At 43.9% G+C, this 13,028-nt stretch overlaps 1 protein-coding gene across 1 annotated transcript in view; it reads left to right on the forward strand.

Moving 5' to 3' along the window:
- Positions 1 to 13,028, forward strand: part of plcb3 (phospholipase C, beta 3 (phosphatidylinositol-specific)) — a 44,300-nt gene that overhangs the window by 15,257 nt on the left and 16,015 nt on the right. The window contains exon 3 of the mRNA XM_035148762.2: positions 10,641 to 10,709. Within this exon, the coding sequence (XP_035004653.1) occupies positions 10,641 to 10,709 (69 nt within the window). The remainder of the gene's footprint in view (positions 1 to 10,640; positions 10,710 to 13,028) is intronic.

Genomic DNA, 13,028 nt, shown 5'->3' on the forward strand with positions numbered 1-13,028 from the left:
GATCCACAGGGGTTTTTGAATTCAGCGTCGTGGCTCCCCCAGGAGATTTTTCTTTTTCGAACCAGAGCTGAAAAGAAAGAGGACATGGCAACACAGATACCAAGCAATCATTAATGAGAGCAGCTCGTACGCCTGGATGACAAGGGCATTCTGGATGGAACCCATTTTCTCTGAATAGAGGTGCCCAAAAATATTTGATCTCCGGTGTGGTTTTTCTTTTTGCCGCTCTGCTCCTCTTATTACTTTTAGATGTAAATGAGCTTTAATTTGAGGGTCCCTTCAATCTGGGCTTGATCTGCGTCGGTCCTTATCTCCAAAGCAATTTTTAGTATCCCAGCAAAGACGTGCAAGGACGTCCAAAACTCTGCAACCTAAAAACGTCCAAAGCACTTCTGCAACCGCACAGAACTTGAGAAAAGAGGATAGAAAGTACTGCTCACTGTATGAAGGGCGAGAGGGACGCAGTACTGACAGTGCATTTTATATAGGACAGGGATAAATATGGGTTTAAAGCTCAGCCCCTGTGGATTTGAGTTTTTAGGGGACTCAGCTCATGGAGGAGAAACACACTCTCTATCTCCCCAACTACAAAATGTGTGCAAAGTTAAAAGAGAAATATGAATTATTAAAATAAAAGAAAAGGGCATGTAAACATTTTCAAACAACCCCCTTGGAAAAACAAACAACCCCCATGTTCTCTTCCTCCATCCATCATTGGTCTATTAGCCTCATTTTTTCCCCCTCTGACTTTATTTGCAACACCTGTCTCCCTCTTTTCACCTTTTTCTCTCACACTTCTTTTACATTTCCTCTTAAATCTGGTTTATCTCACTCCCCTAGTGTATATCAATCTGGATATTCATCCTCATCCCATCCTCCCATCTATTTTCTCCCCACTCACTTATCTCCATCTGTTTCTTGTCACCTTCTTCTCCGGCCTCACTTTGTTTAACATTTTCCTTTTAAATATGTTTTTACTTCTATTCCAGTCTTTCATTTGTCTCTGTCCTTTTTGTCAGAACAGGATTTCTCGACCTTTTACTTAAACAGTCTTCTTCCTGCTCCTCCACTCAGCTCCATCCCTCTCTAATAATCTTCCACATCTCTCTCTCCCTTCCTCCACACTTCGTTCCTCCCCTTTTTACAGTCAGTTGTCTCCCCCTCAGACCTCTGACAAGTCTGTGTTTGTGAGATTTTCCCATAATGCTTGAGTCATTGGCGATAACTACCAACTGCCGCTGACAGACACACACACACACACACACACACACACACACACACACACACACACACACACACACACACACACACACACACACACACACACACACACACACACACACACACACACACAGTGGCTTGGCAGCAAATCGATGGAGACACACCCCACCACACACCAGTCTCCACTGTTTTTCTTTCCCACCCGCTCACTGTTCTTTCTCTGTCCGCTCTTTGCACTTTGAGATAAACTCATTGTGAACACGATCCCGCTTTTACTGGAAAGAGTTCAACTGAATCTAACTGAGCCTCACTCCTGGGATTTATAGAAGTTATAATTGGTGTTCGGCAGCCATAAATCAAGTGGGGTCCACAGGGGTTGAGAGTAATGACAGCAGGAGCCGCTAACATAACATACAGGCCCTGTCGAGTGTTAGTGTAACATGGTTGACACTATTTGATGTAGCGGCTCGGAGAGATAGTCTCCTCCACTGTGACTTTGTGCAGTCTGCTTAGAGCTTTGCTTCAAGTGGTATAGCTTTAGTTAAACAGTGCATAGTTCACCAGTTCCCAATCTGTGAAGCTGCTCATGTAACATAGACCCCTGTTTTTGTCAAAGAAGAAGAAGAAGTCAAAGTTTATTTGATCCCAATGCTAACAGGGGAGAAACATGCTGCCTTGATCATGTGTCCAACAGTCCAAAAAGAGATGCGACAGCATAATGCCATGCAGGTGGTTTGGAAGATGTGGGCATTTAGGTTTGTCTATTTTGCAGAAAGAAAGCAAACTATACATTTGAGGCAACTATCTTGTAAATTGACTCTGATTACTGCATGCAAGCCCTTTACCGAACCCCTTTATCTCCTTTTTCTTTCTTGCTTTCAGCCATAAACTACAGTTCCTATAATTTTGTTTTTCCATTTTGCTCCAATGCAGTCAGGCAAAGTTGCAGATGGCTGACATGTCAGAAATTCATCCGACCGTCCGACGGGTTGTCTCAGTTGTCTGCCAAAAACGGGCTCAAATCGCAGTGTATGCTCAGGTTAAAGGCCCATAGTGTCCTGTTTGAAAGCCAAATCTGACAATACAGCTCTGTTGGCCCAGCTGAGGCTAAAATACTAAAAACTGAGCACGCCAGTTCTTCATGCACATCCCAAATCCACACATCTGTTGCAACATATGCTTGCACCCTCCTGCTTAATCCTACTGTGTGTTTGTCTCGTCTCTGTCCTTTCTCTTCTTCGGCCAAACTTTCTTCCACCTCCTTTTTTAGATTGGCAAACAGACTTTTAGGCTTCTGAGGTGTTTTTGCAGATGTTCTCGTGGGTAAAGACGTCTGCAGGATGAATATTTCCCACATGAAAGATGAAGACGACTGACAAATTAGCATTTTTAAAATCGAAAGAATGGTGTTCGCTTTCCAAAATTCCCTCGATGACTCGTGCGGTTTTAAAAAGCAGCTCCATGTAAAGCCTGGTTTCCACAGCCTAACAGTGCTAACCACGCCAGCTTTTTTTCACGGGACCTCGGAGAACATTGGTGCATTAATTCTCCACACTCCCAGCGTTGATGATTTGTCAGCTCAAATGTATGTTTACAATAAACAAAGAGGAGCTTGATTTAGTGCCGCGGAGCTGCTCCTGTCCGACTGCAGCCTCACCTGCCACAGAGGTGAAATGCGCCTGGCAGCACTAACAGTCCCCCCCCCTCGCTCTGTTTCACTTTAGCTATCCCTTCTTTCGCACTTTTTTGCCATCAGCTGTTGCCATGTTTCTACACTGTTAATCCACCTTCAATTTGTTTTTCTCTCCCCCACCCACGTTTTTCCTCTCCCTCTTCTCGGGGCAGCTGGTAGCCGTCTGGGAGATGAGGCAAAAGTGGTTCCTCTAATATAAACTGAAGGATGACATTTTCTCCCTCTCTGGTCTCCATCTACTCTTGCTCTTTGTCTTCCACCTCTGCATCTCCATTTTTTCTTCCCTGCTCCTCTTTTTCCATCGCTCTTCTTCAGACATCTTCTTCTTCTTCTTCTTCTCATCAATGCTTTTCTTTACATGGTCCCCCTGAGTCATTGCCCCCTAATTTCTTGCAACAACACTCCTAATCTCCCCCATTCTCTCTTTCGGCGTGGGAAAGTGGGCAGGAAGTTGCTCAGACGAGGAGATGGGGGGTTTTCTGGGGAATTTCATTGCCTCCTCTTCCTCCCACTCCTCAAATTCCTCTTCCCTCTGAAATCTGCTCTCCCTCCTTCTGTCCATCCTCCCTCCTTCCCTGAAGGTGTGCAGGTCATGTCAATAACACCTGGGCTCTTAGACACTCGCCCCCAGGGATGTAATTGAGCTGCAATTTAGCCTCTAATTGGGTCCATATACCTTGAGCAGATTGGGTGGCAGCCCACAAACCACAAACAAATACTCAAGTGTGTGAGTTATGACTTGATTTTAACAAACACCCCAGGGGGATAATCCAGTGTTGTCACATTCTATGTAACTGGAGCAGCTGAAGTGAAAGTGGTTTAGTTCAATATGAGAAGAAGTGAATGTGGGTGTATGTAAAGATGGACGCCTCCACTTCCTAAAAATCTGGAATACAGGTGCCGCCATCTTGTTGCCAGCTGTGTCTAAATGCAAGGGCCGTCATGTCATCCCTCTACCTCCGGTTAAACAAGCTTATTTTAAATCGTCTGTATTGATAAACTGATTATTTATTTTTGGAAGCAGGGGAAAAGTTATTGTGACTCTATCAAATGGTTAAAAGTTTGAATTTCTCAGCCAGTCACGATGATTTCGACAGTACATTGGTAAACAAGCCATCCATCCGTTCATTCATCCATTAACCATCCAAACCGCTTATGAACCAGGTCCTCACCTAACATTGTGTGTGGACATATCAGGCTGGGAAGCTTATCTAAAATGTGTCTTTTTAAATGTAGTTCCAGCTTCTTAAACCTTTTCTTGTGATACTCAGAACCGTGCATGTTCATAAGCGTGTGTGTGCGTGTGTGTAAGTAAATAAGCCAGCTGAATTGCTTGTAGAATGATTGTTGGCAGGTATAAGTAGAGATCTAATAGAGATTATTTCCCTGGCTCAAGTCAAACACCCAGAAGGAATTAACTTCGGATAAGGGTTTACATAACACACACACACATATGCAAGAGGTCATTCCTAGATGTGCGCACACCCACACACACACACACAGTGAGCGGTTAAAATGGGGGAAGTTGAGGGTGTCAGTCGATAATGTGACAGTTTCCTCTCTCTCTCTCTCCTCGCTTTCAGTTCTTTGGTCACATGTTTTATTTTCTGTTGACATTATCTGTTGGTGCACATGACAGAGCAGTCTTCATTTTCACTCTCTCTTTTCCTCACACACACACACACACACACACACACACACACACACACACACACACACACACACACACACACAGCATAGACATTCGCTTCTTCACTGTAAGACGAATTGAGACATGGCGTGGTATCGAATCCATTGTTTAAGCAGATGCTTCCTCCATATTTTGTGTGTTTCTGTGTGGGTGTGTTTGCACGGCACAGTGTACGGTTATGCTCTCTGCTTAGCTAATGAAGCTGCTGCGGGGTGTGTATTAGCTGCATGTTCTAAAATCCTCTTAACTTTAAAAGATTATTCCTTTTTTATTGAGAACGTGCGTCGGATTTGGTGATCATGTCTGTCAAAACAAATAACGGTGAATTCAGACAGTTAACGGCTGAGATCTGGGAACACAGCGTCATGATAACGTGTCAGACGAGGCAGTCAGACTGTTGTACAGGTGGTAAATAAACTAAGTTGTCAGTTGTAAACATTGATCACAGACCATTGACCATCCTTACATACAGAAGCTGAGGAATAGCAAGTGCACTCCTTTTTCGTTTCTCCTCCAAATACCATGGTTTAAATCCTCTGTCTAAACCGATCTGATCGCCATGTTTCTCTTTCCTGTTGGACTTTGCCTTGGCGTTGTCCGCGTCTTTCCAGATCCATTACGCTATGATTACTTTGGTGAGTTAAAAAGGTATCATGAAAGAACCTTGTACTGAAATAGAAATAGAATTTGTTGCGCCAACATGAACTTTTAAAATTTACAGAATAAACATTAGTGCCTCTATATTTTATGTGAGACAAAAATTTTGTGCGTGTATGTGCATGTACATGTGTGCGTCAGTGGGCTGCGGGCATCTGCACATACAGGCTTGTGTTGTGAGTTCACCCCGACTGATATATGTATGTTTGTGTTTTGTGAAAGATTTACGATTCCCGCAACTATTTTGATTATGAGCCTGTTGTTGTTGGTGTGTGTCTTTGTGTGTGTGCTTGGCCCTGTTCACCCTGTATTTATTTGCATGTCAGACATTTGCTTGGACTGTTTTGTTGATGTGTCGGCTCATTTTATTGCCGCTCCGCTCTCTTTCTCCTTTCCACTCATAAATGACGGCGTGTCCTCATCCATCTGGATGTCATTTCTTTTTCATGCTTTATTATTTTCTCCTTCTTTTCTATTCCATCCTTTTCACGCGTGCTCTTCTCTGTGCACATTCTCATGTCTCACCGACTCCACAGCAGTTTGTCTGCTAAGTGGCTAAAAACTGGCTCTCGTGTTTACCCTCGTCATTTTCACCCTCTCTAGAGCCCAGAGATATGAAACAAGGGAGTGAGGAAGAAAGAAAAAGAACAAGAGGGAGATGAACAGATAAAAGAGGGAGTGATGGAGAAAGAGAGAGTGACATTATGCTGATATACAAAGAGGAAATGTTATGAGGTGAGACAGAGAGTAATAGGATCGTCCAATGCTTCACAGGGGTATTAAGTGTCTCCATCCTTGTCTTTGTCTAAACACCTCACCAGCTCTCCCAACGAAGCCATTAAACTGTTCTCTTTGTTCTACCATGTTCCTGTGTCCTTTTAAAGTCTTCTGTCAAAACCTCCTCCTCTTCTTTTGTCTCCTCTCCTCTCATCTTGTCTCGTCTCCTCTCCTGTCACCTCCTCACCTTTTCTCACCTTTTCTCACCTCGTTTCCTTTCATCTCCTCTCCTCACCTGTCAGCTCCTCTCCTCACCTCTCCTCTCTTCTCCCTTCCTCTCTTCTTTTCTCGTCTCCTCTCATCTCCTCTCCTCACCTCACCTCTTGTCTTGTCTTCTTGTCTCCTTTTGTCTCCTCTCCTCAACACTCATCTCCTTTCGTCGCCTGTTATCTGGTCTCCTCTCCTCTCGTCTCATCACCTCTCCTCATCTTGTCTTGTCTCCTTTTGTTTCCTCTCTTCCCCTCCCCTCCCCTCTTGTCTCCTTTCGTCTCACCAGCTCCTCGTCTCGTCTCCTTTTGTCTCCTCACCTCTCATTTCCTTTCGTCTCCTCTCCTCCCCTCTCCTGAGGCAAAGAGAGGGTGGAGATGTCCTGGCACCGTGTGTGTGTGTGTGTTTGTTCATGAGGATCAGTTTTCTATATGCCGTCATCGTGTGCCATTTGATAGGAGCCATGATTGGTCATTTGAGACATATTTAGCCTCATCTTTCATGCACACACACGGGCGCGTCACAGGAAAGGAGTGGCGCTCTCTTGATTGTTTAGTTGCCCTTTCGTATTTTTCTAATCTTGAGAAAATGAATGTGAGTAGAGCGGAGAGCCGGGAGGGAGGAGAGGAAGTGAGGGAGAGGAACATTTACCGTACTTGTATTTGGGGCCTAAATATAGACAAACCTCAACCTCTAACGTACCTATGCACATGCTGTGTAAGAAAATGTAATGGTATTCATAGCAATAGTCTGGCATTTTGTTAAAAATGTTTATTTTATTCTTGCAGAGAGTAAGATGAGAAGATGAATACCACTCCCATGTCTGTCAGATAAATACGAGGCTCCAGCCAGCAGCCAGTTCAGCTCAGTGTCATGACTGAAGGCAGGGGGAACCAAACAAAACCCCCACCAGCACCTCTACACTGTCTACATTACATGTTACAGCCTTTATCTTGTTTAAATAATCCATAGTGTAAAGAAAAATAATGTATTTGTGGGATTTCTTGGAGGAAGGAAACTCTTAACTTGCTGTTTTTTTACAGATTAAACAAACAAGATACAGTAGTTAAATGACCTGAGGGGTATTGGTAGGTTTATTCCCCCCCCCATGTGTCAAGTCTCTATGCTAAAGATACAAATCTGTTTCTTTGAGTTGCACTGCAGGGTTTTGACTATGTTAACTTGCATTATTCTAGTGGCAATAATGACTTACTGTCTCTGATTCTGCAGTTGGGTGTTACAGCAACTTATATTATGAGATGAGAGAAATGTGTCATCCTCAACTTCTTTACTATTGCATCTGTATCTTTCTTTATAAGATCTCTGCTTGTGGATTTGAGTTTTGAGGAGGTTGGAGTATCCTCATTATGTGATGCACAGTTCACCCTCATATCATCATTCCAGAAGCCTGATTATCTACTTTGATAAACCCCCAATGTGCGATCCAGCATCCTCCAGTACTGTTGCATTCTAACACCTCACCCACGTTACTGAGACTGCGTTCACACAGAATATATTTCTTCCCCCCTATGTGACCCAGATCTGATTTGTTTCACGACAGTGTGAACAGCACAAATCACATGGAATCTGATCTTTTCAAATCAGATCTAGGCCTCTCATAAGTACTTGGGGTGACACGTCTGGACAAGCAGAACTTGAGGGGTTGTATTGTCACCGGTCTGTGTTTGAAAGCATATCAAGATAAAGATTTAACCGTAAACGCTCACATCTTTGACCTCCTTGTTTATCACCGACTTCTTCTCCTTGTTTACTTCCTCACACAACGTTCTGCGTGTGACGTCTTGTTGTTCCTCTGCGCATGCGGGTCACATCAGGGCCGTGGCTAGTTCACATTGGAGTCTGATCCTGGACACGTTTTAAAAGAACAATAAAAAAATTGAACGTAGTGTAGGTGTTCATTGCAGGCATGTCTTAGGCTCCACCTATACTTAATAATGATGAGGATAAACCATGATTATAGCTATTGTATAAGATGCAGTGAAAGTAAAAATCATATACCTGTCATGAACAGGATGTGGTGTGTTGCTGCTCTGATCGTCATCATTGCTAATGAATAGATGGAGAAGCTAAATCCACAGCTAATTGGTAAATGCACAGCTGGCCAAGCAGCTACTGTCCTGTGCGTTGACTCACTCGGTACAGAAATGGCGTATTGTCTGAGGTCATCTTGAACGCACCTCTTGATCTCCAGATTGTGTGTGGAATTGCATACTGGGAAATGTAGGAGCGTGCATGAGTAGTCTAAGAAGAGTAAATTAAGGTGAATGGTAGCACTTTATCACAACATGTTTCCTGGAAAACTCCCACCCAGACTCATTTGGCCCAATGATGATCCTGTAGCCGAGGCCGTGCTGATAAATGGAGCGAGCTGTGTTTGGGCTCTGCACCGAGAGATGAATGGAGGCTACAGCTGCCATGACTAGCTAAATATGACACGCAGCGACACACATACACACGCGCTAACTGAGCAGAAGGCAGAATATGTGAGGAATGTGCTCTTGGAGATGACCGACCTTCACGCGGACACACGCACCGCTTGTGCGCTCGGATACACAACAAGTATGTGCAAAAAAAACGCACACATTCTGCTTCACGTTCACACAGGGTTCACACGCTGCTCCGATCACATGCTGACACATTTGTACTCGTCTCGGGTGAAGATTCGCTCATGAAGAGTTGCTAACACATCTGATGTGCATATACAAGGATTTTACACACACACACACACACACACACACACACACACACACACACACACACACACCCACACCCTATCTTGCTCAACAGGTCAGGATGTTGCACAAGTTAGGGCCTGCATGTCGAGGATATGTCTGTGAATATTGCTGCATCTGTTTGTGTCTGTGTGTGCATTTTACACCACTAGTCAGTGAGAACATTTTAACCGTTTATGACACACACACACACTCACACTCACAGGCGGCCGTCACAGTTGTAGTCTCATTACTGTTGTCTCCAAGGAGTCACCATGGCAATAGCAGAATGAAACCATGGCCTGTGGGAGAGGAGGTGTGTATGTACGTGTGTGTGTGGGTTTGTGTGCGTGCATGTGTGCGCGCGCCCTACAGACCCAGAAGCGCTTGATTCCCCCAGGAAGTTACTTACTCTCCACAGGCCAATCGGAGGACAAAGTTTGAGACAGAGTTTAATCCAATTGGTCTCACTCTTCTGACCTTTATTACTCGCGGCCAATCCCAGGGGAGAGGACAGCCTGCAGGGCGATGACATCACAGCCGGAGTGAAGTAAAGAAAGAAGGAATGAGGAAGACGCACATTTCAACACATGAGCCAAAGGAAAGTGACTTTATGAGTTTGTCTCCGCTGTTGTTTCTGGAAAGGAAATGCGAGCGGAACAAGGATAAAACGAGGGCGAGGAGACTTTGGACAAGCTGATAAACAGTCAGACAAAGATTAACAGGATGAACGACGTAAACACTGAAGGTTTTCACAAAATTACAGTGGGGCCTAAAATCGTTAAATTTCACAGCAAAGCCACGCGGAGACGTGAATGAAGTGAAACAGCGTTTAGCATGAATGTAGAGCTAAACAAATATTTCCAGTGCGTCCTCCTCTGTTGATGACCACACTCTCCACCTCCTGACCATCCCTGTCCATTTTCATCCCCTCCACCACAACGCATTAGCCCCCAGGTTGAAGGTCCTGTCTTGTGTTTGTTTGGCTTTTTTGCATGTGTATTTGCAAATTTGTGTTTTTGTATCACTCATGCAAACTTACCCCAAGAGATAAAAGATATGTCAAAGATATCTGTGTGTCTTTGTTCAAACTTTTACATAACAACTACCTCTCTTCCTCACAGTCGCACAAACACACACAGAGTTGATATGTCAGCGGTTGTGTTTTATGTCTGTGTCTGTTGGAAGATAAATAGAGGATCTAATGGAAGGAGGAGAAAGGCTTGACATGCTTTTAGCTTGAGGAATTAGCTTTAACACAGGCTTTTATTTTCATCCGTATACAAACAGACGCTTGTTCCATCTGTGATTTGCACACAAAACAAAACAGCAGAGAATAATGTTGGCTTTTGTGTTTCTTAACATGCTTGACCCGTCTTAAGTCAAAGTGCATTTTCTGTTAATTTATTTTTCAAAATAGCCACCGACTCTGCTTCCTGCAAATAGACTTTTCTACAGCCATGCTTACAGCTCCATGAGTCTGCACCAAATACTGTTTATAAAAATGGACGTAGACTCCGGTTCCACAAAGTGAAGCCAATGAGGAAGCGTCTGAAACCTGTAATCTCTCACATGACCAACAGAGGGCGACTGCACTGGTCAGTTTCTTACGTTATGGTCATACACACACATTTTGACATCTTCTTATATCTCTGTGTTTTAGGAGGTGGAGATTCTGGACATCAGCAACATCAGGGACACCAGGACGGGAAAGTACGCCAAACTACCAAAGGTTTGTAATCTGTGTGAGAGAGAGAAAGAAAAGAAGCTGTCACGTCCTGCTGTTGATAACTTCGTCCTCTGACCAGCAGCGATGGGATGCTCAAGTGTGACTGTCACTACAAGATGTGTGTGTCCTCTGTGTGTGCGTTTCCTCTCCCAACTGATGGTGCAAAGGTGACGGAGCACTAATGAGCCCACTGACAGATGGGCTGTCGCACAGGAAGTGATATAACCAGTGACTGTTGGCGAGGAAGTCATTGTGTAAGAGCGTTACAGAGACCCTCATGAAGCTGCTGCACATTAGTGGAGCAAACGCATGACGGCTCCAGGGCATGTCCTCTGCTGAGCTTTCAGCCTTTCAGTTTGAAAACTCCAGGGCTGTGTTTTAGTCTGGACGAGCAGAAACGGAGACTTTTACACTCACAATGCTTATGTAGACACTCAAGATCAATTTTTAGTCATGATGTAACCTGATTCGTTAGGCTCCTATCACATGACCCCCTTCCGGAAGGAAACAGCCAGCATTATCGTCGGCTACCAGTGTAGAACGCAACATGGATAATCAATTACAAGTGTTGCTGACCATGTTGTGGTAACAACTGTTGTGCAGTTAAATTCTACAGTTTATTACAACGACATGCCTACGTGTAAGAGACAAGCTGTTGTTCTGTGTACACCAGCACATGCCCAGCGTACATGAGCTGTCTGGTGATGTCGGATGGAGATTCAAACTGATACAGAGCCAAAACGCTTGTGTGGACAGAAATAGTTTAACTTTGAAAATGCAGCTTTCAAAAGATAACGTAGGACGTCCGTCATGGCCAAACAGTCTCTTAAATTCAATCAACCATGAATTATTTCCTGGGAAATTGTTAGAAATGTCAAAAAAGTCCAATCTCACAATGTTAACGAAAGGGTTAAAAAACATTACGGGTCCTTACTTGGTCCATGTCCCATCCTTCCACCAAATTTGTGGAAATCTGTTTTAGTAGTTTGTGCATAATCCAACAAAGGGACAGGGGTGAAAACATAACCATAAATAATGAATCGAAAACATGTGTCTAATGTGGAAAACCCACAGATAATTATCACCCGACTCCACAGATGCATTTCAGCTTCTTTCAACTTCTTGTTTTGGCCGTACGTCCTGCAACTTTGCTGTTTTGGCCGCTCTCATTAGCTTTGTTTCCAGCTGCGGCAGGCAGATGTTTTCAATGGAAAGCTCTCATTAAGTGACTGTATGCTACCTGCCCAGCACCACACAGCACACAGATGCTGGCGATTATTTGGTGGAGCATTTAAAGCAGATAGGGAGCCAGATGTTTGCCTCTGGAGCTGGTAGAGATCCGAGTGAATATTGGACTTTTCATTCGTCAAGTGGGAAGCGTGAATGCTTCTCTTGCTCTGTAGCTGCTGGTTGTGAATTTTGTTGTTTTGTGTGTTAACAAGTTATTTAAGATGGTATATATTTAGTTTTTTCTCACCTTGTCAGCTAAAAGTCAAGTTAAAGCAGGATAAAAAGTATTAAAATAATTTATTTTCTGTCACCCAGGAAAAAAAACACAGAACACACTGAACAGTTTTTACAAAGATTACAGTTGGATAGAAAGAGGTTCCAGAGAAAGTGGCTGATAGTTTGGTCTGTGGATTATCTTTAGATAAATAGATAGATAGATCGATGTTTATTGCCATGTGCAAAGGTACATTGGAATTATTTTGCGTGGAACAGTCAGCTTTTACATGAACAGACAAAATCCTAAATCCTTGATATTGACAGGGGCTTGGTTGTGTAAATTCTCAATAAAATCTTAAAATCAATGCAAAAAGAAACAGGAAGTCAATGCAGTGAGGCCGTTATCAGTGTTGTTACCACTATGGTAAGTGTGTGGTCAGGTTTTCTTGATCCTAACAGCAGCAGCAGCATTTTGAGCCAATTGAAGACGGATGCCTGGGTGAGGGCCCCGTCACACACACACACACACACACACACACACACACACACACACACACACACACACACACACACACACACACACACACACACACACACACACCACACACACACACACACACACACACACACACACACACACACACACACACACACACACACACACACACACACACACGTGAAGCAAATATCTCAGGTCAAAGTTCACCAAAGTTGAACTGCATGCAAATTGCAGCGCCGCTTTCAACTTGGGGGAACTTTGACCTGTGATATTGGTATCACTTTTTGCATACGTGTCACCAGGCCCGTACAGAGGGCGTCAGCAGGGAACATTTAAAGACACAGACAACCCTGTGAAAGTCCTCAAACGTTGCGAAG

Source organism: Hippoglossus stenolepis, chromosome 23 (genome assembly GCF_022539355.2).
Source record: "Hippoglossus stenolepis isolate QCI-W04-F060 chromosome 23, HSTE1.2, whole genome shotgun sequence".
NCBI lineage: Eukaryota > Metazoa > Chordata > Actinopteri > Pleuronectiformes > Pleuronectidae > Hippoglossus > Hippoglossus stenolepis.